This window comes from Astatotilapia calliptera, chromosome 9, assembly GCF_900246225.1.
Source record: "Astatotilapia calliptera chromosome 9, fAstCal1.2, whole genome shotgun sequence".
Classification (NCBI taxonomy): Eukaryota; Metazoa; Chordata; class Actinopteri; order Cichliformes; family Cichlidae; genus Astatotilapia; species Astatotilapia calliptera.
This window is the reverse complement of record NC_039310.1, coordinates 34,040,945-34,068,833: the sequence shown is the minus strand read 5'-3', so window position 1 is coordinate 34,068,833 and position 27,889 is coordinate 34,040,945. Positions and strand designations below refer to the sequence as shown.

At 45.0% G+C, this 27,889-nt stretch overlaps 1 protein-coding gene across 1 annotated transcript; it reads right to left on the bottom strand.

Annotated features, from left to right (window-relative positions):
• Nucleotides 1-67: 67 nt before the first annotated feature.
• LOC113029641 (calmodulin-binding transcription activator 2-like) lies at nt 68-27,465 on the bottom strand. The gene is given in 27 exon segments (XM_026180612.1): nt 68-2,735; nt 2,812-2,886; nt 4,255-4,448; nt 5,231-5,251; nt 5,355-5,426; nt 5,888-6,092; nt 6,177-6,358; nt 6,460-6,662; nt 6,740-6,955; nt 7,038-7,305; nt 7,740-7,818; nt 7,894-8,075; nt 11,051-11,217; nt 15,412-15,546; nt 15,636-15,762; nt 17,643-18,314; nt 18,437-18,985; nt 18,988-19,474; nt 19,884-20,094; nt 20,181-20,309; nt 20,407-20,554; nt 21,714-21,785; nt 22,095-22,230; nt 22,323-22,390; nt 23,320-23,423; nt 26,313-26,404; nt 27,411-27,465. Coding segments are annotated over 26 exon segments (4,791 nt in total). The 5' UTR covers nt 26,347-26,404; nt 27,411-27,465; the 3' UTR covers nt 68-2,680.
• Nucleotides 27,466-27,889: the final 424 nt, after the last annotated feature.

Genomic DNA, 27,889 nt, shown 5'->3' with positions numbered 1-27,889 from the left:
AGTGTAGGAGTGTAAGTATTTCGGCCTCTTGTTCACAAGTGTGGAGAGAGGGGAGCAGTTTTATGTATCAGGCTGTAAACGTTTATTTCTGCTGTGAAGTTGGACTGCGAAGTCTTAACACTGGAGTTTACAGGGATTGACTCCCCTTAGGAATGACAAGTTAACAAAGGTTAAACTTTGTTTTAAAAGCTTTTAGGATCTAATTTACACATTAATACAGAAATACACAAAAGGGTGAAGAAAATCACAAATATATTTGGGCTTTCCCCTCTTTGGTTCACTTATCAAAATAAGGAACCAAACAACAGAGACGAGTAGCAAACAGTTGATTTAATCATCCGAGTCATACAACAATGATTTCATCTTAAAGGTTTAAAATGCAGAACAAGTCAATACAAACTCATGCAAAGCTTCACTGCAATGGCTGAAGAAGAAAAACTGAGAGCAAACAACTCGTAATGAAAGCTCATGCTCGGGCGCTTCAGTGTCCGCCTAACAAAAGCACATCGTTAAAAAACACAGCAGGACTTGGAGAGTACTTTGTCCTCAATGTTGCCCTGAAATAAAATGCTGCACAGATTAAAATATGGAAGAGAAAGGAGCTCCATCTGACCTCTGACCTCATCAGAGGAAGAATAACGTGGGATTTGATCAAATGGAAGCGGCTGTGCTTAAAAGTTCAAAGTACCATTAATAATAATCATTTAAAAAAAACACATCTTACTACCTGCATCTGTGTTGCTATCTTACTTAAAGGTTTATCGCTCAACTGGGAGGAGAATCCTGGGGGGACAGTGTTGAGCATCTGGAAGGACATCCAGAATACTTGCTGAGCCTCCTGCCACCACAGCCTGAATTCAGATAGATGGAAGATAAAGGATGGAGGGCCCTTTAAGTCTTATCTAGGTGCCTGATGAGTGAAGCACTCATTGCATTGTTTTAATTGACAGGTGTTGCGCAGTAGAAGACATCGAAACAGGAAGCAGAGAAATTGTGGAGTTTTTTCATAAAGTGATCTGAATCCCTCCACTCCCTTGGTGGCAGTACTTATTGCAAGTTCTACTTCCCCACATCGGACTCTGTGTTCCACAAATCTACTACTTTTTATTCCCTAAACCTGGAGCAGACTTCAAAACTGCCAAATAAATCTAACATGAATACTGATTAACATATATATTAACATGTTCTCTGTTTAGCATCTAATAAACCTGAAAATAAAATTTGATTTTGCTTCTACAATCTGCTTTACATTTTATCAATGTCCATCTTCTGCAAGTGGATACACTAAGAGCCTTTATTGTGAAAGGCAGGAACAGGAAGAAGCCCTTTTTGCACATGTGAAGAATAAATGAAGCTTCTGGTTTAGATCAGGCAGCAACAACCAGATCTCTAAGGTACTTAAGGTAAACAATAAACAAGCTGTTTAATTCTCTGATTTCTGTTCAGATCTTCTCACTAAAACAGAAAAATCAGCATCTGACTGAGGTCAGAGGTCAGGGTAGGGGAAAGCTTCCGTCGCCTGGGGGGTGGGATTATTAAGACTCGACCTCACAGTCTGTGCAGAACTCACACTCGCACATTCACTCACAGGAACAGTTCATGCTGTAATAAATAAAAACATCCAGAGCATCTATAAAGTCCAACGCTAGAATATATATATGTATATATGTTTCTATATGTGGCTGTGTTTAAATATATTTATAAGTAGCTTTGATAGAATCATGTACATTTCAAAAGAAGCAGAGCTCCATTCAAAAGTGCCGCAGCTGAAATCAAACATTCACACGTCCCTTCGATCCCTCATATAAAAAAAACCCCAAAATGACAAACAGCAGTGAATTATGGGACAAAAAACAAAAGAACAACACTTGGATGTGGGCTCACTGTGCCCTGAGCTGTGCCTCCCAGGAGGCAGCTTTCTCAGTGTGCTTCCTTGTGAAACCAAAGCGCTCTTCCTTAACTTCACGTCTCTGACTCATCTGCTGCTGATTGTTATGGAAAGGAAAAACCAAACTGCAGACCTGTTGGAAGCAGCGCCCGATAGAGGATGAATTTCAATCTGGCAGTGTGAGGAAGGCTTTTATTCACCGCACTTTACTGAAAATAATCAATAAATAAATATAAAGGTAAACAAATGCAGTGCGGTCAATATTAACAGGGATCCTCAGCAATTAATCTGAGGATTGTTTTTTTTTCTGTTTTTACTAAAAAAAAGCTTGATTTGTTTTATTACAAAAACAGTTCATTTTTTTCTGTCAGTGAACTCACTGATCAGATCAATTCCTGATATCATCTTCAGTTTGTAAATATAGACTGAAAGCTCTGATTGTCCTGTCAGATGAGGAGTAAGAAAAGACCGCCAGAATCTCACTACAAGACACTGCTCAGGGCAAAGAAGCGAGCCCACGGAGGCTGAGCTGCTTACGAACGGAGCGCTTCAAGCTGCAGACAGACAGCTACATTCAACCGGAGAGAAGACATAGATCGATAGATAGATAGATCAGTAGATAGATAGAGTTGGCGTGGGGTAAGGCATCTCTCCGTCACTGTCCTTCTCTCCATCTGTCGTTTCCTCGTTTGGTTTTTCTCTTTGTATACATCAAACTAAACCTGCTGAACTTTCTCGTTCCCGCCGTCATCCCTCTCCCCGCTGGAGGAGAGGAAAAAAGGTTGAAATGGTTTAGGTGGTCAGTCCTCTCCTCTCCAGCTCCCTCGTCTGTTTCAGCTCTTTGATCCTGTAAAAATATATTTAAAACTCAATTCGAGCTGGCAGAAAAAATATCATTATAATTTTTAAATTCCTCCTGTTACCTGTGTCTGCAGCGCCGCAGAAACCTCATGATCTTGCGGGCTGCCTGGTCCTGTTTCTTTGTCAGAAACGACCCCCTTAATGACAACGAGAAAAGAAAAAATCTGTCATCGGTGTGTGTCTCTAAACCTCACAACTTAAGAGATCTATCTAACTCAAACGAAACCCTTATCTTAAAGTTTAAATTGGGCCCTCTGTGGTCACTTTGATCAATTATTCTCTGCTCTCCGGCTCTTTACCCAGGCGCTCTGAACAGCAGATATTCAACCTCTGCTAAGAACTACACACCACAGACAAGCTACAGACCCATTTCGAAACTTCCCATCATTACAGAAATATTAAAACAAGTCACAAGTAAGTAAGGCACTTGAGACACATAATATTCTTGATAACTTTCAGTCAGGTTTCAGGAAGTTACACTCCACAGGAACAGCTCTCCTTAAAGTCACAAATGACCTTCTGATGGCAGCGGATACGGGTTACTGCAAGGCTTTCAACTCACACTCAAAGTCTCACATATCACTCCACTGTTAGTTGCAATGGCTTGCTGCAAGGCTTGTGGTTAGCTACAGATATCAGTTTAAAATCCTCACTCTTACTTTTATGGCCTTAAAAATGCATCACACAAAAACAACATAACTTAAGTTCCCTGTAAAGCACTTTGTAGCACATTCTCTTCTTAAAAAGTGCTACATTAATAAATGGGACTTACTTAAAAATGAGGAACTAAATCTGTGTTTCGATGCAGAGGCTTATTTAAAGAGAACTTTTACATTAAGCTTCATTGTTGACATGAAGGCAGCACAGCAACTGATCTTTTCGAGAAAAACTTGAGGGAACAAGTGATTATATTTAGAGAAGATTTTGAAAGTTATTTTCTTGTGTGAAACAAGTTAACAACATATGTCCAGATGTTCAACACGTCGGTGAATATCCCAAAGGAGCAAGTTATTATCATGATGGGACAAATGATCTTGTTGTGGGAAAACAAATTATTTTTCTGCAGACGACAGAAAGAAGACAGCAGCTTGTTCCCTCAAGTTTTTATCCTGAGGGAACAAATTACCTTTTTGGAGGAAAAAGTTATCTTGACTGAACAAGTTATTAACCTGTTTTAAAGAATGATTTATTTAAGGGCTAAGTTGTATTTCTTGAAGGAACAAATTCATATTCAGAAGGAACAAGGAGAAACTCGTTTATTGTGTTGAGAGAACAAATTTTTATCTTGTGGGAAAAGATAAAAATTTCCTTGTTTTCTTGAGGGAACAATTTGTAATCAGAATGAAACTTTTTTTCCTTTTAGGAAACTATTATACTTAAGAGTATGGAAGAAGACACCGTCTTAACCTGTCATTGCTACATTATTTTTGTGGGCAGAAATGAATCTTGTTTCCATGCGATCAGACCAGGTTTAATAGCTTGTTTCAGGAGTGATAAGGTCTTACTTGATCTTGGAGTTGTGGGAGGCGGTGCCTCTTGGTGCCTGTTTGAGCCTCTCATACTCCTTGTAGCTGCGGTAGTACTGCTGGATGAGGACGGCGGCCCGCCGGCTCTGCTGGAAACGCTTCTGCTCGTAGTACGACCTGAACTTGGACTGGATCAAGATGGCTGCCTGGGTCATCTTCTTATAGAGAGCGTACTGAGGGGGCAAACGGAGTGTTAGAGTTCGTACAGAAGAAACAGTGTTTAGAGAAACTGACGGGGAAATGATCCATCATCTGTTTTCTGTTTGATGTCGTCACTCCGGTGAACCTCAAATACCATACCTCAGTTCAGGACTCTTTATAAATCTGACTTTCTTTTTGTTTTTCTCAGTGCTGTCAGCATCAGCTCGCTAACGGAGATTTGCCGCATTAATGCGGTTATGGCGTTAACATCATTTTAACGCGATTAACGCTGACAGCACTCGTTTGGTTTTCCATTTCGCCCATTTAACCTCTGAGCAGAGTTGAACAATGTTTTTTAAGATGTTCATGTTGGGCATAAACTTAATCTCAGTTTTACTTTCACAGTAATAGTAAAAGTTTATCCTGCTATGAACTCAATATCTCGATGAACATAACTTGCTGGGACTATCTTACATTGCTTTTGCCACTAAAAGAGAAGGGAACATATTTGCTGTTTTACGCTGTCAAAGGTGATAATTTTTATTTTTCTTTGTCACTTGACAATAAAGTTGTTATCTTTGAGTATTTTATTGCTGCACAGTGAAGCCCTACTTTAACAATTTTATGTAATTTCCCAGGTTTGGGCCTCTCTGTTCCAGCTCGAATGAAAACTGGATCTAAAATAAAGTGACATCATGAGCTCGAGGTAGTACGGATACATTACTGCGGTCGTTAAACAGTGAGCCACACACCAACACACACACAGGGCGATGTACTGACTACACATCACTACGTCTACTGTCAGCCATATTACCTTCAGAGCTATCCATGTTAGCTAGCCAGAGAAAGAGAGAGAGAGAGATGGTAAAGAGACATGGCAGGTTAGTTTAGTGTTAGTGAAGCTCGAGACAAACTCAAACAGCTCAGCACACACACACCTGTTTGTACTTCCGGTAGCATCTCTGGATGACGGCCGCAGCCATGTCCTGCTGCTCCTTTAACCTCCGACCCTGAAAATAAAGAAAAAACACTAAGATTCCTGGGAATAAACTGCCACACCAAACCTAGATGGTTTAAGACCATACCTCTGGTTATGCTGTATCTGACTGCAGACATCCTGCACATATGAGGTGGATGTTTGAGATACTGAGGGCATTTCTTTCTTTGTTAGCAGACACAAATTTGATAAAGAGCAGAGGAGAATACAGAAAGACATTTTTGGTGCTGAATGGGTGCAAATGCTTTGTTAACAGTTCAGCCCTTGTTAAAAAACCTTTGGAGAATTAGACTAGGATGACCAAATTCAGCTGGGGGAGAAGGAAGTGAATGATCGGACTAGATTACGGGACTGAACTGTGTTCTTGGACACACAGACTAAACTTAGAGGTGGATTACGGCTCGCCCTGCACTAGAAGGAAACCTTTATCCCTAATATTGCTCGCTCCCTCACTTCCCATAACGCCATGTGCACCTTGTATCTCCTGAAGGCGTTCTGGATGATTCTAGCGGCCTCGTAAAGCTCCCTCTGCTCGCCGTCTGTCAGCGTCAGCAAGGCGAAATCTCGCTCCATCTTTCCATTGGCTGAGGCGTTGAGGAATTCTGCCCATGCTGCAGAAGAGGGAGGGCGGAGCCTCTGGAGGGCTAAAGCGCTGAGTGGTGAGGGGGGGCACACGCGCCTGCAAGCACATGTGCACACTTCTCATGACAACGTTTGGTTCTAATGGTTACACTTTTCTGGCATCTTTTGGGGCGGGGCTTACCTGGGCGGGGAGTGTGCGTGGGTGTCGACCGTTTCCAGGTATGTAGCCAGCCAGGTGTCCTGTATGGCCGGGTTGTCCCACCTTTCTCGGAGCGGTGACTCCGCCCCCCTGGGGAAATCCTCCTGTTTGATTCGCTCTGGGGTTGCCTCGATGATTTGCTCTGCTAGCGTTGCCATGTCAACCTGTTGTGTGGGGATGGTAACCATAGCAACAGTGAATTTTTTTTCATTAAATACATTTAAAAAACGAGTCTGGTCTAAACTAAGGGACTATATTTTGGTACCTGCAGCACCTCCTCCTCCAGATACGCCTCTTCCTCGCCTTCGTTCTCGGCATTCTCACTGTAGCTCAGCAGCTGCTCTTCCAGTGTGGCGTGCGACCGCCGCCTGCTTGCCGTGTGCATGTATGACTGAGCGTGACTGGCAGAGACGCTCTCATAGTCCATGAGGTGAAGGGGGGAGTCTCTGGAACCACCAGGGTTCAAACCTGCAAGATCGAAATTGACGATCAGTGACCTCATCAGGTACGTCAGCGAATTACAAATAAATGAACGCTAATGCTACCTGTGCTGAAAGTGGTGTTTGTCTCCTCCCCCCACATGGACTCCAGAGGGAGGGAGGAGGGGGAGGGAGGGGAGACAGATAGTGAGGAAGAGGAGGAAGGAGACGAAGGGGAAGAGGGCGATGTCTCCATGGGGGCGGGGCCACTGGAGTAAGCAGAGCTGGGGGAGGGTGAGGAGGGGTCACTGGGGGAGGGGAGACTGCTGGAGGAGCTCAGACCTGTTGGGAAGAGTGCATACTGTTACAGCCAATCACAGAGATGGATTCAGGCCACATGATGGGCAACAGGTGTAAGCAGTACCTGTATCTGGGCTGGTGGAGAGAGGGGACAGTGGTGGCTGTGGTGTGTGCGTGTCTGCTGGAGGCGTGTGCACGTCTCTGGACACCACGTTAGCGAGCGTGCGCTGCATGTGCAACTCCTCCAGCGCCGTGGCGAGGCGAGTGTGTCCTCGGGAGCGAGCAACGGCAAGAGGCAAGCGTCCCAGAGAATCAGGGATGCCCAGAGCCAGACTGTTCCAGCTGTAGAGGAGCTCTGCCGCCCTCTGATGGCCCAGCGCACATGCCCACATCTGGAATACACGTGACACAGAGGTGAGGGAAGCAGCAACCAGATGTTGGCATGACAACTCTGACACTTCCATTTATGAGGATGGAAGATGGTCTCTATCCAAAAAGTGAATAGATTTGCTTTAATTCACTCTGTATTGATTAAGGATTGCTCTTCAACATTTGTTGAAAACTAAAGTCACTCTTTTAGTGTTGAAGTTGTCTTTTACATTCCTCATATGGCGCTCACTGCGTTACTGCTGGACAATGAAAGTTGACCTTTAGTTGCAACTCAGTTAGCAATACGACAGCAAGTAACACAACAGGATGCAAGCTGCTCTTTAGGGATCAAACTTGGTGTTTTAAGGCAGAAGTTCCTCTTCTTGGTACAAATTTGAAATATTGAACAATGAACTTTGACCCCGTTGGCCACTGATGTTTGTGTGTGTATATTTACCAGCGGCGTGCAGGAGAAGTGGTCGACATTCAGAGGATCGACTTCCTGTTCCAGGTCCAGACTGTCGCTGTTTACATTCCTGTGAACAGCAACAACAATGTCAACAAAGCAAAAACAACAGCAGTAACAGGAAAATGTGTGTGTGTGTGTTTACCTCCAGTGTATGAGTGTGTGGATCAGGTGTGTGTATCCCTGTGCAGCAGCCAGGTGGAGCAGCGTCATGCCACGGTGACGAACGGAGTGATGAAGCCTCTCTCCTCCTCCCCCTGACCACCGACCGCCCCTCATCATCCGCTCGCACACTCCCACAATCCTCCTTTCGAACCACTGAGAGGACTGACACACACACACACACACACACACACACACACACACACACACACACACACACACACACACACACACACACACACACACACACAGATCAGACAGCTTAATGTCAGCTTTGCCCTTTTTAACCTGCTCTGACCTCACCTGCTACCTGACTTCACAGGGTCATGTGACACTTTAGACCAATCACAGGGGAGCTCCTTTAGCTTGATAACTGATAGTTTATAAATCACCTCCTTCTCCTCCAGCTGGTAGGAAACATTACATTCATACCCTCCTCCCTCCCCTCCAGTTTTCCCTGCGACTCACCCAGGCATGCACACCTCCCCCTCCCCTCTCTGTGAGGACAAGCGCGGCTAAAAATGACTGAAGGCAGAAAGGGAGAGAGAGAGAGTCTCTGTGATCCACCCAGCTGTCAGTCATCCATCAGGCTCTCGGACAGCTGCAGCACCAACACCATGCTAACACCGCGCTAACCGCACGCTAACCCGCGCAGTAAATAAACTCTGCGGTCTCCAGTTTACGCGCAACATTTTTATTTTAATTCAAAGTGACGTTTCCAGGCTGATTGATTACGTTCGCTCAGGTCAGCAATCAAAGACTCTAGGTCTGCAAAAGTGCCGCGATCGAGCTAAAACACTGGGTCTCTTTCTGACGCTCCTGGAGGATAAGTTACTCTGACTCATTCTATGAAAGGTTTAAGGAAAAATAAATGCCTTTAAGTTGCTAGAGTTGCTTTTAAAGTTGTTCTTTTGGTATGGAAGCTGCCCTTGAATTTCATCTTTAAGGCATCGCTCTTTAACTTTATGCAGATATTATTTGCGTAATATATTTTGTTTTTGAAGGATTCAAGTTGCCGCTGAAGTTGAGTGTTGTTCTTCACAAGCCACCCTTAGTTTCTGTAGTCCGAGAAAGTACTGACGGTGCTCTTTAAGCAATAAAGGATTAGTGTTAAAGGATGACTTTAATCCAGTTCCAGTTTAATCCACTTTAAGCCTGTTAACTTTAATTTGCTCTTTAAGGACTGAAGTTAGTTTCAAAGCAGCTGTTTGAGCTGAGTTGTTGTTAAAGGTTTAAAGCTGCTCTTTCATTTGTTCCTCATGGAATAAAGTTGCTTTTTTAAGCAAAAAAAGTGACTGTTAGGAATAAAAGCTGATCATTAAGTGATAAAGTTGCTGTTAAAGCTTAAAGGATTAAGGGTTTTGTTAATGTTTCAAAGTTACCCTTTGGATGAAAGTTGCTCTTTAAGTTACTCTTTAGGCATTAAAGCTCCTGTTAAAGGCTTAAAGCTGCGCTTTATGTTGCTCGTTAGGAGTTTAGGTTGCTGGTGAATCTCCTTTAGCACAGTTCAGTGTAGATTAGTTGCTGTGTCCAGCTGCTCAGACAATGTGATTTTTAATTTTCTCAATCAGTGGAAAAAGCCAGCAGAGTTCAATCCAAGTGGCACCATGCTGACGCCTGAGGGTTGACACACACAAACATCTGTGTGTGCACAGCTGACTGACAGATGTGCACAGCTGCGTAACAGCCCGGGCACGAGAGAGTTAACGGGGCCTCCCTGAGCAGCTCTTCTTTCTCAAGACAACAGCAGATTGTTTCAGTTAAGGTCAAGTGTCTCTCTGTCACAGCGAGGCTATTTTAACTCGACCGCGGCGTCTGCCAAATTCCCATGACATCAGAGGGAGGGCGAGGGGGCGGAGGGAGGTTCAGCAGAGGTCACACCGTTTGTTCTTCACAGGATCCAGCTGTACGCGCTCGCCGCGAGGCCTCTGCTGCAGTTTGATGAGTTTAGAGGAGGATCCATCCAAGTTTCAGTCTTAGTGAATTTCAAATTAAAAGTTCAGCTGAACTGTTACTGCTCTCAGAATCGAGCTTCATTTGTCATCTTTTACTCTGTGTAGTAACTTTTCAGTTACTTCATGGTGGTTTTGATTGTTGTTGTTTAGCTCCAGGCTCCAGGTTGCTACTTTGAATGACCTGAGTGTGGGCACCAAATGAAAGATGTGAAAATAACGACTTTTCATTGTATTTTTTTTTGAAGAACAGAGGGCATCACAAGACTGAATTGTTACCTACAGTTCAGTTTTACAGCTTTCTTACAAAGACATCATCCATACCTTACACTATAAAGGTGGCTGTTGTTGTCATTTGGTGCTAGATAAATAAAAATTGTCGCTGTTAGTTATCCATTAACATGCACTCCATTTCCTCTGCTGTTAATTTTAATCATGGCTTCCTCAGGGCTCTATCCTTGGCCCACTTTTGTTTTCTATATATATATATATATATATATATATATGATTTCTCCCAGCCAGACCACTCTTAGCTGTGATACCGCCCACTGCAGCTCTATGTCCCCCTGTCAGCCTCGACAGTTTGCTCACCTGCGTCAGTGATAGCAGACGCTGGGTGCTAAACACTTTCTAAGAGCTCAGCGATGATAAACACGGCGTCCGCTCTGACCTACAGTCAGCTCAGTTCATGGAACAAACATAAGAAGCTGTGTTAAAGTGTTCATCTTGGTTCTCTTTGTTTAAAATGTGCTCAGAATTGGATCATTGTCATCTGCTAATGCTTTGCACAACGTCACAAGTGCATTTAATTTTTCCCGCCATGATTATCGTGCTCCTCTCTACGCCACCATCAGAGCTCCCTTCACCGATATTATTAATAACTGTAAAGCATTGGATGGCTTTGCTCTGAAGTTCATTAAGAACCTCTTAACTCTCGGTGAATGTGAGTAAACAAAGATCAGCAGGCGTTTACATTCAGAGCTCAGTCCACCCACTGAGATCAAAACCTCTTTACTGACTTTTTAATCTCTTCTTAAAAGAGTATTTGTTGACATGCTTTGAGAGGAGTGAACACACGGAGACAGAAATCCAACACAATCGTGACTTATTGTAGGTAAGCAGCGCTTTCAGGAAAGTTTGGTATGAAGTGACTTCAAATGGTGTTCAGATGGAGAACAGCAGTCTCACCTGTTCGTGGTCCTCTGGTGGAGGAGGAGGGGGCGTGGCCAGCTGGCTGCCGTGCTGCTGTTGATTTTGCCGTTGTTGCTGCTGTTGGTTGTTGTCGCGGGCCATCTCCACCATCCTGCGCTCCATCTGCTCCAGCCGCTCGAGAATGGACATCCTGAACTGATTATCTGCAGGAAGAGAACACGGAGGGTGAAACCCTGTCATCCATCGTCTATAGTTACTGACGCAGCGCTGCGGGGGGATTTTTTGTAGGGCGTTAGCATGGCGAAACAAAACTTTACAATATTTATAGGTTTATTTCTGAAAGGTCGTCTCCACTAACAGACGTCACTTATTCCTGAAGCGTAAACTGCACAGGGTTGCTACTAACAGGGCTGCTGAGTGAGAAAACTCCCTGGGTCCTACACTTCCCATGATGCACCGGTATCGAGGGTTATCTCTGGTAAACTGCTGCAGATTCAACAGCAGAAGGACAAACCGTCAATCATCGGAGTCCTGAAGCTCAGAAAACTGTGTGTGTGTTGACAGCTCTAACCATGAGGCTGCTCCTAAATAACTTTTTAAAGAGCACCTCTTTATCACTCACACACACGCGCGCACACACACACACACAGACACACACACACACACACAGTGTCTCACATGGAAACTATCTGACTGACTTCAATCGCTCAGCCGCCTGGCACACCGAGTGTGTGTGAAGGAAATAAAAGCAGAGTCCCTAATATAGCCTGTGACCTGGACCCCCCCCAAACACACACACTCTTACACACAGGGGACTCCCTGCTTTCTAACAGCTGCTGTGATTATTTTACCCGTTTCTCTGGATCGACCTTCGTCTGCTAACGAACAAAAACACCTACAAAGAGAGACAAACTCAAAGAAAACGACGTCTGATTCGGACTCCGTCAGCCGGGGCGGCGGCCACGGGGACCTGAACGTGGTGACGGCTTTGAAAGTCTAAAAAAACAGTGCCGAGTTTAAAATCCAAACAGAAATGATGAGATGATCAATGCTTAAGGAAGAAGCAATGATTCAGATTCTCTCCTCAGAGAATGACAGACAGCACATTAAAGTTAACATTTTCTAGGTTTAAGGTCAAAAATAATTACACGTTACGCGTCGCACAACGTGAGAGATGTGGCTTCAGTTTTAAAACTTTTAACAGTTACTTCCACCTGCAGCTCTCATGTTTGTTCCTGTTATTAAACACCTAATCAATACAAGTTTACAGAAAGAAAATTACCTCTCTGATGACTGTGGGTGGTTGCCGTGGTTATGTGGCAACCATGTAACCATGACAACCATCACATTTAAAAAAAAAAAAAAAAAACCCACACACACTCTCTTAGGTTGGTCCTACCGGCACCATCCTGCTGCCGAGTGTCCATCGTCTGTCTGTGGGCGTCTGATTTCAGGTGAGGAGCATGCTGGGTACGCTGTGATGTCACAGGACAAGTCTACACGGGATCCTTATGTGTGCAGCAACGCACAAAGACACGCATGCCATGAGGAGGCAGACTGAGCGGCGGTACGAGGATCAGAGAGAGAGAGAGAGCAGGCAGGACGTCCAAACACTGCAGAAAGGCATGCTGGGAACCCCACAAAGGGGGAAGGGGAGGGGCGGGGAGGGGAGGCTGATAGAGTGTCTCCACTGACTGTGTGACATTCCTGAATGTGAGACGGAAACCCTCGACAGACAGACAGCTGAGGCCAGACAGCTGCCCTCTCACTCTGACCACAACAACCAACCGAGCTGAAAACAAGATGCTGCAGTTCCACTAATGTCCACCAGAGGCCCCCCAAGTGTGTAAGTGTTAAAAAGTCCAACTTCACAGCAGAAATCAGCATGTCTCTGTGTCAGAAAAACAGGAGTACACATTTAACAGCCTTTAAATGTCTGACCTGAAGTATTTTAAACAAAAATCTGAGTTTTCCTGGATGCAGGAACCGACAGATCACAGAGAAAAACAAAACTCAGAATGGAGTTCCACAAGGCTCTATTACTGATCCTCTGCTTATTATTCAGATTATATCATCTTGTTTGTTTGCTTCTACAAATGTACAGAGGGTGTTTTTTTTTTAAATATGCCACGTGTTAAAGTTATGATAATTCATTATTAGGGGCGTGATCTCTGACAGGTTGCTGTAGCTGCTAGCTGTCTGCTAGGCCTCGCATCAGCTAATTGGAAACCTGTACTGGGCCTCTAGAACTTGTGCTGTGGGATCCTTTTTTTTTTTAAAATCCAATAATCTGACAAATAATATGACTGCTGTGTGGTTAAATGTACTGCCCAAGAATTCTAAGCTCTAATTTCAATGAGTGCAATTCAAAGACTTTATTTAAATGTTACTCAGTGCTGATTTAGGATGGATCTGATTTTAAGGCAACTAGTATTAGCTGACATCCTGGTCACTTCTGGCTCAATAAAAATTAGACTATTGCAGTCAGCTGCATCAACGTAACATGCAGTTATACCTTTAGGAGGTGGACGCCAGCGTACAGCGGTGAGTGCAGCGTTAATTAATACAAACAAAAACGACCGTGGCTCAGGGGGTTGGGAATCGCATCTGTAACCGGAAGGTCGCCGGTTCAATCCCTGGGCTCTCTGTCCTGGTCGTTGTGTCCTTGGGCAAGACACTTCACCTACTGCCTACTGGTGATGGCCAGAGGGGCCGATGGCGCGATAAGGCAGCCTCGCTTCTGTCAGTCTGCCCCAGGGCAGCTGTGGCTACAACTGTAGCTGCCTCCACCAGTGTATGAATGTGAGAGTGAATGAATAGTGATGTTGTAAAGCGCTTTGGGTGCCTTGAAAAGCGCTATATAAATCCAATCCATTATTATCATTATAATAAGCAACTGTCACTGATGAAAGACTTCCTAATAGGAAGTATCCCTATACTGCCACAAGGTTTCAGCAGCAGACAGATGTGAGGACTGTAAATGAATTTAGGAATAAATATTAGAATATCTGGGAGGAGGCCCAGGGCAGACTCAGGACACGCTGGTGAGATTATATCTCTCGGCTGGCCTGGGAACGCCTTGGTGTTCCCCCGGATAAGCTAGAGGAGGTGGCTGGGGAGAGGGAGGTCTGGGCTTCTCTGCTTAGGCTGCTGCCTCTGCGACCCGGATAAAACAAAATCTTTGCCATACGCAAAGTTACAGAAAAAAAGACCAAGTTAAAATAAAAGTTCACTGTATGATGATAAATAATGACAATGACTAAAGTGAAGGTAGAGACTGGTCTGAATCAGCTGTTGGACTCTGCTGCCCTCTTGTGGACGAGCAGCTGAAGCCCACACTGACTCTAGCAGAGCAGCTCAGAGTATCACCTACTCGTCTGATCAATATCCCGATCACTGAACAGTAGTTGCTCCACTGTAAACCTTCTAACTACACTTCATATTCATACAGCACTTTGGCCTTTAAATGCTTTCAAACCATCAACATTCTGATTAACAGGCAATTTGTTCCTGACCGCATGAGTCAAACATGAACTCAGGAACACGTTAGACAAATGTGTAAACCACTACAGTACACAGGCACTGAACCCAAAATGCTGATACAATTTATTTAAAACTTCTACTACTACTAGTTTTTTTCTACTACATCATTTTCCATCCAAGAACAAACTACATATTCAGACAGACGTCCGTACAGTCCTCCAAAGAACCAACTGGAGGGAGTGTAATGGTGATGACACCATGTGTGCAGGGAGGATGTGATTGCTTAACAAATTGGACGCTCTTTATATATTGGAACAGTTTCCATTGCGGTATAAGGACCACCAACAACAAAAATACTGTAGCCCACAGACTGGTTGGTCCTCACATCTTTAACACTTTGGCTGGTTTCGCCTCATAAGTAAGATTAAGGAGGTGAACCTCTGATGGGACACTTCGCCTGGTGGATAATCTTCCAGAATACTTCCAGATACTTGACTTCTGTTTGCTTTTTGTCCTTCTGTGTTGGTTTCTGTGGGTTTGTGGCTGTTCTTCACGATCATAAGAACAAACTGGGATTTTGGAACATCCTAAACTGAGTGAAAGTTTGGTTCTGAGGTTGGAGTGAGCTTTGAAGAAGTGTATCTGACCTCTGAACTGCTTGTGTGGTAGAGTTTACTTGACTGAACTGACTTTTCGATGTTTTGTAGGCTTGGTTTTGATTGGCTGATTTCACTGATACAGACTGCCTTGTGTTGGGGTTGTCATGTAATGCCTGAGATTCAAACATATCAAGCATCATCTGTTTTTTGGCAGTACAAAATCTGAAATATCAGGATCTCTAAATTCTCTTTCAGCCCACTTCCACGTTAATTATTTGCCATGTGTAGGTGGCGACATAGAGAGGGAAATCTGACCGTCTAGTGAGAGCCAGTCGAGCTGAGAGCTGGGCAGAGAGCTGGCGTTCCTCGCTCTGTACTCGAACAGGACCGAAGACGAAACCGAACCTCCAGACTCCAGGACCTGCAGACAGACCAGGCCGGCCTCATGGGCTGAAAGACAGGAGATGGGAGAGTCTGTCAGGTCACACGCGCCATTTCAATCAGCATAGTCAGGCTGGAAGAGGAAAATCTGTGTGTACCAGGACAGTAGCAGCGCAGCACCCCTGGCTGGATCAGCGAGGCGGGGACGGTGCTCTGATCGAACACGCATGAATACCGACCCGACGGCTCGCTCCACGGCCCTGTTATCAGCACCTTTACTCCGCCCTGCAGAGGACACGACGATGACTGATGAGTCATCACTTTAACACCTTTACATACATGTATTTAAATACAAAATATTTATTATGTATTTAATAACACACAGTTAGTTTATCCTTTTATACTGTGTGACGTGAGGATGACACATCTGTAATTCTGACAATAAGTTTTTCAACCTCTTGCCTGACATTTGACTCTGCGCAACACTTCGTCTCCAAAGACAGAACAATCGACGTGTTTACTGATCAAAGTACACAAGAAGAAGTTCGTTATTAAAGATGAGGATGTTAAAAGTTTGCTACCCCTGTTAGTAGAAGCACCCGTGGTACGATTTCAAAATCCTACATCACTTCGTTGTTGAATTATCGCGTACACAAACTTGCCCACATCACCAACTCAGCAGGGCGACGACAATCTGTTTGATTACATCCTGCAAAAATTTCCATCTTTTTTGTCGCGTCGAATCTTGGATAAATTGAAAGTTGTGTTCCCTCCATCACATACAGGGTTTTTTGCAACCCATAGAGAGTTTGCATTTAGAAAAAAAAAACACACACACAACATCGATGAAAAAAATATTAAAAATTAATATTTTATTACAATTATCTACGCATAATTTTTCTGAGAGACCTTACCTTTCACTATGAGCAAAATACACCTGTCGGGACATAATCATCTGAGCTCCTCGCACCACCAAACCCAGCATACTGACCCCCTTCAATTCATCACATTTCTCTTGAGTCTCCCTCTTAGAAATATTTAATTAAGCCTCTGGGTCCAGGGTATAACTGGCCGTTTTTGACTACTTTTGATTTTACCTCTATATTTCACCTTTAAAAACTATTTATCTTGCCTTGTCTGGTATCACTATTTTCAGCACAACCTCAAATATCTGAAATTGGAGTTATTTTTTCATTTTTACACACTATAGTATCACAATTGATCTAAATTCAGACAAAAAAATGTTAAATCCGAGTAGAAGCGTTTCCACTGGAATCTGCCTTTGGTGGCTTTTGTGGAGCAAATGTGACATTCAGCAGTATAACTGACACACAAAACACAACACACTAACTACAGCCTCCAAACACTAAACGTCACTAATGTCTCGAATATGAAAACTCACTCTCTCTCTTTCTTCCACTCGCCCGCTTTCCGTCGCCATTTTTTAATCGTAACTGGTTTTACGCGGCCTATCGACACAATTTAAAATCTATAGTTTGAAGTCCTCCCTTTCTACCCAATTTGAAATGGAGACTCTGGGTCACTGCATCTTGTAGCTGTGTCGTCTTAAATTGGTCATGTTGTGCCAGCTTTCCCTCAGTTAGAAAGAACGAAACAAAAAACATTTTTCAATTGAGAGACGAGTAAGAACACAAAGAAATCATCATGCCACGAGGGAGCCTTGAATTCCTGAGCTCGCTCTCTGGGGGCGGCTTATGATGTGCGATTTGTACTTCTGTGATAAATGTACGACGTGGCCTGTACAAATGTCCAACACCACAAGAAGCAGCAGGAGGGTCTGACCATAGTGAACAGGCCAATCCCAGTCGGCTGCATCGATGCATCATGTCGTTTTATGGACGTCAGGTTCAATCTTCTGACTTTTACCCAGTTAAATCAATAAAACCTCACTGACGATAAATAATAACAATGACGACAGTGAAGGTAGAGACTGGTCTGAATCAGCTGCTGGACTCTGCTGCCCTCTTGTGGACGAGCAGCTGAACTCCACCCTGCCTGTGAAAGAAGCTCAGAGCATCAATCACTGACTCGTCTGATCAATGTCCCGATCACTGGACTCCACCTTCCTTCACTGTAAACGTTCTGACTGATTTTCTATTGACTGATTGCTCGACTGTGAAGCGGATTTATTGGCGACTGATTACCTCGGGGTACGACCACTCCGGGGAGAAGTCTGTGATGGAAGCGAGGCGTGTGGAGGAGGCGGGCAGCGGGTGAGGAAAAGGGAGAAAGGAGGAGGAAGGGGAGGGCTGGGGAGGAACGACGTAGCGGACTCCTGCCGGAAACACGGCAGGGCTTGGCACGGCGGAGACGGCAGCGCAATGAGCCGCAACAGGATTGGCCTCCTCTGTCATGAGGTCAGAGATGAGGTCAGGAAACTGACTGTCAAAGGAGATGTCAAGCTCCTCCCCTCCCCGCTCGCAGGGCTCCGCCTCCTCCTCCAGCTGAGTGTTCATGCAGGTGTCCTCAGAGTCGGAACCCCGCCTGCTCTCCTCTTTCACCTGGATAGCAGTATCCATGGCAACAGCAGCAGGTGTGGAGTCCATGTTAGCGTCACTGTTGGCAAATATTGAAGACTGCTGCTGCAGCAACAAGGGCTGACGGGATGTCTGAGCGGGGGTTGGGGCCTCAGGTATACACAGGTGATTGGAGTGTTGCCCGGGGTTTAACGGATGCTGATGCTCGCCAGCCTGTCGGTAAGTCTGATTGGCCGGCTGGCAGGCCTGGGTCGCCGCACTCTGACACACCAGGAGCAGGGAGGCAGAACTGCTAATGGTCTGTTGCCGTGGTGCCAAGCTGGAGGAGGCATGGTTTGTCTGGAAGGCAGAGAAATAAAAAGGGTGTTGATGTAGGAGGAGGGTCACAAGCTTCTGCTACAGGAAATAGTCCCCCACTAAAAGACACTTTTTAAAAAGAAATAGATCGAGCACATCCTCACCTGCAGGAGAGCGAGTTTAGAGGGAGGAGCACTTCCTTCATCATCATCATCTTCCCCCCTCCTGTCCTTCACCTCTTCTTCTGCATCCTCCCTCACTGCCTCAGACTCCCCCAGAGCTCCGAGCTCCAAGCAGAGCGGCAGCAGGGGCGGGGCCACAGTGGACGTGGGAGACAGTGATAGGGAGAGGGAGGGGGGCATTGTAGACTGAACTTGGGGAGAAGAGGAGGAGGAGGAGGAAGGAGAGGCAGAAAGAGGGAGGACTGAGTCTCTCCTGTCCACTTCACAGGAAGATGAGAGGGAGGACAGTGAGGAAGGAGGGGAAACAGAGGATGGAGGGGTGGAGGTGGGGGACAGGGAGAGAGCGAGGGAGGGGGGAGAGAAGGGGGAGGAGGTGGTGCACATGACAGAGGTGGGGGTGGACGAGGACGAGGGAGGAGGAACAGGGCCGCCGTACGTCTGGCCTTGTTTGGGGGAGTTGAGGAACGAGTCAGGATCAAAGGCAGGGGGAAGGGATGGGGGAGGCGGCGGCGGCGGCGGGGGTGAGGGGGAGGAGGGGGAGAGGGTGGGGAGACAGCGGCAGCAGGAGGTGGTGGGGAGCAGAGGGAGGTGGATGTGTTGGAGGAAGACGGGGTTAAGAGAAGGCCTCCAATAACCGGGGAGGGCAGAAGAGTGAGTGAGAGGGTGGTCACGCCTGGTGCCTGCACAGGAGGCGGGGGGAGGGAAGGGGGGGCAGGTGAGGAGGAGGAAGTTGGAGGGGAAGGGGAGGTGGGCTTGATGCCTGGGGGAGGGAGGGCCGGGGAAAGCAGCAACTGCCCAGAGCCGGTGAATGACAGGCTCCTCCGCAAACCCGCCTCCTCCGCTCTCGCCACGCCGCCCCCTCCTCCCTCTCCTGTTATGGCAGCAGTCGCCATGACAATGACTGCGTTCTGTGGCAGTGCCACCGTCGTCAGGTTGCCATGGCGGTCTCCGTAGAAACCGTTACCGTTGTTACTCATGGTGACAGCAGCTCGGTGGGATTGAGGCGGGGAGGAGGAGGAGCTGTGGGAACAAACAGGACTAATCGATCAATCAGGAAACGAGCTCATGATCAATACCCTCTGACAACTTTCTGGCACAAATTGTTCATGAATTTCACAATCAGTGAGTCCATATGTGTTCTCTGCAGAGTCAGTGTGAATCTGAGGCAGAGCTGCTTTAAAATAAAACGCTTTTCTCTCGGGATCAAACAGTTCAAAAGGACAATAACGAGAATTACAGATCCTCCAACAAAGCCAATTTTTTAACTATTTTAATTGAAGTGCTTTATGGCTTTTTCTTTGCTCGTGAAATTCAGTTTAGTAGTTTTTGGGCTATCTCGCTTAAAACGAACCACCAAACCAAAAGGACTCGAGCAGGAACGTTCACAGTTCGACCGATAACTTCCCTTTTTCCTGTGCGGATGACTTACGTGGACGAGGGGCAGGGAGATGAGACCGGGCTGGTCTGAGCCTGAAGGTGAGGCAGTTTGGCTTCTCCTCCCGCTCCTCCTCTCCCCACCTCCCCCAGCTCAGAGGACACCGGCGAGGCGGATGGCCTACAGGAAGAGGGCGGGAGTTTCGGGGAGATGATGCGATGCTTGGTGCTGTTACATCGGTGGGGAATGTTCACTCCGGATGACACTGTGCTCAGAGATAAACAGGGCTGGGCGGTTAGTTTCACTCTGTGATGTCATAGCGATGTCACAGTGAAGGTGTTCAGGGCTCACCCTGGGCAGTGTTACACAGGCAGGTGTGTGTGCGCGGCTGTGGTTTGGTTCTTTGTCGGTCCAGGATTTGCTGAACCAACTCCTCAATACTGAAATCTCCCGCACCAACTGAACACTTCATACTGTGGACTGAAACGCAGTAAAACTACACATTAGTACTACAAAACATACACACTCTGCATCCACACAATGTGGCAAACACATGCAGTTAGGTGTTCGTGCATACACATGGGCCTCAGCTGGCTCAGCAGGTCGTCTCGGCTCCAGCGCACGCTGTCATGGCGGTCGGCCACCGCGCAAAGCAGTGGACTGCATTTCCCAGAATCCTCCAGGGATGGCACGTTCAGGTAGTGGACCAGCACGATGTCTGGGTTCTGTCGCACAGAAACACACTGATTAATACTATTTTAGGTTTACGTTTTCTATTATTTTGTGTCTGCATGTATGTGCACGTGTCTGCATGTATGTGCATGTGTCTGCATGTATGTGTACTGTACTGCTAACTGAGGCTGCAAGTGCGTACACACCTGCAGTTGATGTCTTAGTTCTGATACGCAGTTTTAGGGACCCTCTCACTCTGCTCGTGCTTACCTGCAGCCTCGTAACTAAACTGGCGACTAAACTCAGGAATTCAAGTAATAAATAATAAAACAAATAATAAATCTAGGATCAAACACTGGTAAATAAACTTGGAAACTAACACCAGGAACTAAATACAGCAACTAAACTTGGGAACTAAACTCTGGTCTGAAGTCAGGAGCCAAATCCCAGGTAACTAAACTTAGACATGAAACATGGAAATAAGTCTGGGACTAAACGCTGGAACTAAAGGTGTAGTTTGGGAACTAAACTTTCTAACTAACTGGAAAACAAGCTGTAACCACTTGGGAACCAAAAGTTCAGTTTGGGAACTACAAACCATGGTCTTAAGGTAAGAACTAAATCACTGGGAACTAAATTTTACAACTAAATTTGGAACGAAACAAGTTTGGTAACAGGTTGGAACTAATACTAGATTAAACTTTGTAACTAAATTACAGATTGGGAACTAAACTCTGAGTAAGGAACTAAACCCCAGGAGAGACTAAAATTTGAAAACGATGGAAAAACATGGAACTAAACTCTGAGCTAAACTCAGTACCATAACTGGTGAACCAGTCTGAGACTAAATCCTAAACTTTACTTTTAAATTAAAAACAGTAAATAAATTTGGGAACTAAACTCAAAGAATAAACTGCATCTATCAATAAACTAGGGAACTCAACTTCATACTTCAGGAGTAAAGTCAAGCTCTGAACTTTGTCAGTGGAAACACCAACATTTAATCTCAGTGTTGCTTAATCTTAATGATGTTTAAGCCTGCAGTCGCTCACACACTGCAGTAAATAAAAGGAACCCGTAAACAAGCTGAGGACAACTTCTTTCTATATGGTTCCTTGTAAGCGCTGAATCAACACCACTTGGAAAACTGGCTGCAAACCAGTGGCAGCGTGGTGTGTGTTAATGTGTGTGTGACGGGGTGTTTATTCTGACCTGCAGCAGCCAGTAGCATCGTCTGTGGAATGTTGGCACGATGGAGGAATGGACGTAGCAACCATACAGGCACTGAAACCCAGAGACCAGCACAGTTTAGCAGGGGTCAGCCTCAACACTCGCTAATAGAACAGCACGATCCTTTCAAAATAAGAGCAGACGCTGTGTCGCTGCTGCAGCCTGGACTAACTGACTGATCTAAAACAGGATGTGGACACGAGCTTCGTCTTTATTCATAGAGATAATGTTCAGGGCAGCAAATGCATCTTATTTCCTCCCACAATAATCTCACAAACAGTATTCCTTCTGCTGTGCTGTGACACTGTGCGTCCTGCAGGGGGAGCAGCTGTGCTCAGGTGTGTGCGTGCACGTGCTGCAGACCTCCATGCCCTGGACCTTCAGCTTCATGTGGTCTTCTCTCGTCGTCTTTCCATCCTTCCTTTTCTTCCAGCAGTATCCGTCCTTTCTGTACTTCACCTTCTTCCTGTTGTACAGGATGATGCTGCCGTTCTTCGGCCTGACACACAAACCGATCAATCAATCAATAAAATCCAACAGGAGAGAGGCCCTCAGCTGTTTGTGTATGACAGGTGTGCTCTGGGTCTGTACCTGGTTTTGAGGGTGCAGGAGAGCCACTCGTCATGTCTGTCGAAGGATATCAGGTAGGAAGCGATTTCCTGCAGAAACAAAGACGATTTACATGATTTCAAATCACATGTAGAGCTCAGAGTGAACTGCTCGTAAAAACAGCGTTACAGTCGACATACAGGATGAAACGTTTTCTGCTGACGCTCAAGAAAACGTTTTCTGTCATATCGTTTCGTGACCCCGAAAACTTCAGGAGGCTTTCAATGTCCCAGTAAAACATCGGACTGAGCAGCAGTTAGTTGTTAGTTAGAACGACCAGAATATCCGAGTTATAATTATGTAAAATAAAACAATCAGCCACATCTGTGACGCTGACGCCAAATCTTCCTTTCAAACTCAGAAAACCCCACAGATGGTGACGGCGGGAACTGTCAACTGTAACGGGCTCATCAGGTTTAGACAGTGTGGCGTGTGCAGACTGAATAAATAACGGGACTTCTTGAGTTTCTGTTTCATATTTATCAGAGCAGAAACACTCAGAGCAGCGAGGCCTGTGCAGGTTTTAGTTCCTCAAACTGACGGTTTCTGCCTCACATTTAAAGAACGGCCCCTCTGCTATTGTTACCATTGTATTGACGTGCATGTCCGACCTGATGCAGTCACCTACGCTCACAGTGGGTGGAGGCCCAAGGGCTCTCTGACTGTCTTTCTGGGGCAGGGAGGGTTGCGGGGAAAGTCGCAAGTAAACACCAGTTTTAAAGGGATCGCACCTCTGAGCCTGCCCCGAAAGTCCTCACTTAAAAGTGATGATAACAGCAGTGATGGAGGACACGAACGTGGGTAATAGAACAGCTTACCTTTAACGTTTGAAACTCTGCTTTCATTCTTAACCTGCTTCTCTGATCCTACCTCGGTCTGTTGTTCTAAACAGTGATAATGATAATATCCTCCGTGTGATGTCACTTCCTGCCTCCACCGGTTGCGTCAAACAGGAAACGAGAATCACACGAGAACTCACCTCGTTAGTGTTCCACCTGAGCCGCTCATTAGGCAGGCTGGACGAGCGAGGGAGACACTCGAGCAGCTTGTTGGGAAGAAACACCTTCCTCTGTCCTTTGTTCTCTGCACACACACACACACACACACACACACACACACACACACACACACACACACACACACACAGTTAGTGGTTCTGCTGGTTCTGATGCGGACAAACACCTCAAATTCTCATCATCATCACCCTCAGTGAGAGAGGACACGATTAGAAATGAGTCCATCACAGGGACAGCTCAGTCAGAGAGGCTGAGAAGGTCTGAGCATGTGCAGAGGAGAGTGGAGGATGAAGGTGGAGCTGCCAGGCAGGAGGAACAGAGGAAGAGCTCAGAGGAGGTTCAAGGATGAAGGAGGACATGAAGAGCGTTGGTGTAACAGAGGAGCATGCTGGGATAGGAAGAGGTGGAGGTAGATGATGCGATGTGGAAGAAGCACCGATCAAAGGCCCGAATCCTGAACATTAATCTCTGAATATCTCAGGATCTCAGCAAAGACGGCGGAAAACAGTCACATTTTAGGTAAAAACAAACAAACACTTTTTTAGAGGTTTTTACAGGATATGACATGAAGGACAAAATGACCCAGGACTGATGAACAGACAAACAAAGTGTCAGACAGTGGACACGTTCCACCAATCGCAGCTGGGCAGAGCCAGCGTTTCACTCACAACTGAGACTAAAAATAGACGCGTCTGAGTTGGCAACGTGTGCAACCTCAGTTTGACCACAGCGAGCAGCAAAAAGCCGCCGAACTCAGGTGTAGCTGGGCGCGGGGGTCCGTGTGGATGACTGCGTGCCAAAGTTCAACGAGTTAAAGGTATGAAAATGTCCTGTCAGGGGCTTCATGCACCATCACTGGCTTTACAATATAAACAAGTTCAATTAGAGACTTAACCGTTTTTCCAGCCTGCCTCCATCTTTCTTTCTTTTTCTTTTGTACTTTATTATTTTGCTAATCTTGACCCACAAACTCTCAGGTCTAACAGAGGAGCCGAGCTTGAAGATCTCACAAACCCCACCCCTCCTCCACCAGTAAAGATACACGGGGACCCACTATATCTCTGATGTACTGCAGGAAACTGGGACACTTGTTCCGATATATGTTACCGAAGCACCCAGGAGCTCATTCATTTCATCGAGAGGAAAAAGTCAGACTGTCACTGAGTCTAAAAGTAGGAAAGCATTCAGAAACACTGAAACAGAGTTTAGTGGATGAGGTCACTGAGTCAGAGCAGCACTGACTTCTTCTGTTTGGTTTACTGAGACACAGCTGACACAACAGAGCTCTACAGCAGCAAGCATCATCAGACCACAGTGAGTCTGCAGGGCGTTATCTGACTGAAGCATCTCCATGTCACTGGTAGCTGAAACAGATTACACACGATGAAATCCTACACGACGTACCGCTGTGAGCTGCAGTCAAACTTTGGTAAAGACTTAAAACAGGTAAAATTAAACAGCTGCAGACGCCTCGGCAACCAAAGCGTCTCTAATGTTCCCTCAGAGGAGCTTCCTAACATCTGCCCTCCAGCAGGTTCATCCTTTGATTTCATCAGATTAATATGTCTGCACTCTTGTTTTCATACCGTCCTGTAGTACAGGACCTGCGATCAGCCTTTCACTGAGTCATTTCATACGCGAACAGAGCAGAAAAACCACAGAACACCAACAAAACGGCTTCTTACTGTCCACCTCCCTTATTTACAGCTTTCCATCAGAGAGCAAAGGTCACAGGGGGCGCCATTACATCGTCATAGCAACACTAACACTGCTAGTGTTAGTGTTGCTAACACTAGCAACACTAACATTAATTAAACAAAAATAAATCTTTTAACCGACTAATGACGTTTTTTCTTTCAGCTAGTTGAAAAAACCCAAAACAAACATCTAGCCGTTGCTCTGAAGAGAACGGCTAGATGTTTGTTATTATTATTAAAAAAAACTACATATTAATATACATATAATAATAATTATTACAAATTGTATAATATCTAAACATTTTAAAATGAATTAAAACATGAATAAACGCTATGAAATGATTTTGTTTAATCATGATTTAATTTTTTTAACAATTTTTTTTACATAAAGTTAAAATGATCAAGTAAACTAAACAGTAAATATATAAAAACAAAATGAAAGTAATACAACACGAAAATGAAATTTAAACAATATCTAAAGAGCTAATGTGGACAACAAGCTTAAAAAAGTATCCAACTTATATTAATAATAATAAATAAAAAATGTTAAACTTGAAATATTTGTTTTTTATAATTATTTTTTCTTTTTTTCACTTCAATAAAAATAAACCTTTTTAGAACAGATTTGAAGGAAAGGGGTAGAAGTAAAAGTAATATAGCATAATTTATAACTACTACTAACAATAATAGTAATAAAATATCAGTAATAAAATAAAATTCGTTTATTTGAAATAAAACTAGGTCCAGTAATATTAAAATATACAGTTCAGTAATAATATACCCGAGATAGAACCAAAAACCCTAATAATACAAAACCGGTTAAATAAATAAGAATAAACAAGAATAAACACACGTTATCTTACATTTATTTAATAGTTTTATATATAAAAAAAAGATAAATAACAACAAATATCAAAGCGAAAACAGACACAATAACAAAGAAAGAGCATAAATAATAAAAGAAGGACAGCGAAGTTTAAGAGGCGGTCCAGCTGGACAAACAGTCACAAACAAATACACGAGAAGACAGAAAGAGCTAAAACACTTCAACTGCAAGAAGAAGTGACATATTGATCCTCTGACTCACAATGAAAGACACAACCAGCTACACCGACAGTAAGACACACAGCACCAAACACAGCAGCTCGTGAGGCCTGGCAGGAAATCAGAAATCCGTTAAAGAAGAACTCATTGATCTGATGGACACACAAACGCGACACCATGCAGTCACTGTCTGTGTGCAGGTGGATGGGACTGACCTGTCTCCGGGGAAACCATCTCCTTGTTGCTCATGGTGACGAGTCCATGCAGGATGAGTCTCACACAAGGCAAGGCGGCCTGCACTGCCCCGCTACACACACACAGAACAGGTCATCAGTGTGATCAATGACAAACAAGAGCTGCAAACACACACATCTGATATCTGAACTGGCTAGCTCCACACAAACACACAGACAGCCACGCACTTCTTCAATAGCTCCCTGTTGCCTAGCAACAGCTGAATTTGCACCCACTTTACATGGAGAGCGTGTAAAGTGGGTGTGTGTTGGGATAGGAGTGTGTTTGTGTGTGTTTAGTTACATAACAACAGCTTCACGGTGTGAGTATGTGATGATTAACCCACAGAATGACTTCTTTGATTAATTCGTGAATAAAACCCAAACATCACCTGCTGTCTCACACACACACACACACACACACACACACACACACACACACACACACACAGAAAACATGCCAGCTGTCACTTGATCGATATCTGATTTAGCTCTAATCATCAAGACGCTCACTGAGGCAGGTTCACAGATAACAGATGACGCTGAGCCTCTTGTGTAGAGGATCCATCCTCCTCCCACACAGGCTCGGTCTCCACAGGCCGGGCTCAGACCCCGGATTCTCATGGGTGCTATGGCCGCCTCGCAGAGCACAGCACCCCGCCCGCGGGAGCTCAGCTGCAGCTGGCTGGTCAAAGCTAACGTTTCACGCCTTTGCGTTAACAATTAGCACAGTTACCCAGACAACAACAGGTTTTAACGCAGCGCTGCATTTATTCAAGCCCTCATGATCTACACTCGGAGGGGAACTCAGATGCGAGTGCGGATGTTTGGGTGTTAGCTGCTCTGCTAGCCGTCTAACTCCACCGGCGGAGCTCGGCTAGCTGCTGGTAACAGGCTCGCCTCCGCGGTGATTAAAGCAGTCCCGGAGCCCAGCTGCAGGGCTTCACCTGCCGGTCACAGCACGCTACACCGAGCCAGCCAGCGGTGGCTCCTTTCCAGATATACCGTATAAAACAGAGCGAGCTAGTCGAGAGCAGCACAGAGTTCGGAGGTAAAACAATCTGTTTAAAGCTCCTTTACCTTCCGCCTTCAGCACAGCCGCCATCTTCTCTGGCTATGACGTCACTGCGCAGAAACGTCTGGCGGGAGGACTTGGACTAGTTTTTTTTCTGTTTATTACTAGCACATTGTAAAAATACAATACTAAATTCTTTCTTGTGTTAATTTAATTGTACTTATGAAAAACGTAAAGGAATATGCAGTTGCATCCTCTGATTACACTTTAAAGGTTTTATCTGGAAGGAATATTCCAGAGTTTGTGTGTGTTATAATGTGTCATTTTGTTATCTGGCTCTTTTTCTCAATTTTTGTATTTTTTGTGCACAGGTCTCTTTTGACTAAGAGAACTTGATCTCATTGTTTAAATAAAGGAGCAAATAATAGAAGCAATAGTGTTATATAGTAGTGTAACAATATTATTGTTGTTGTTGTTGTAAGTGTGACAAAAAGTACTAAATCTGGATTAAAGAAATTTTCTTCAAGAAAAAAATATGGGGGAA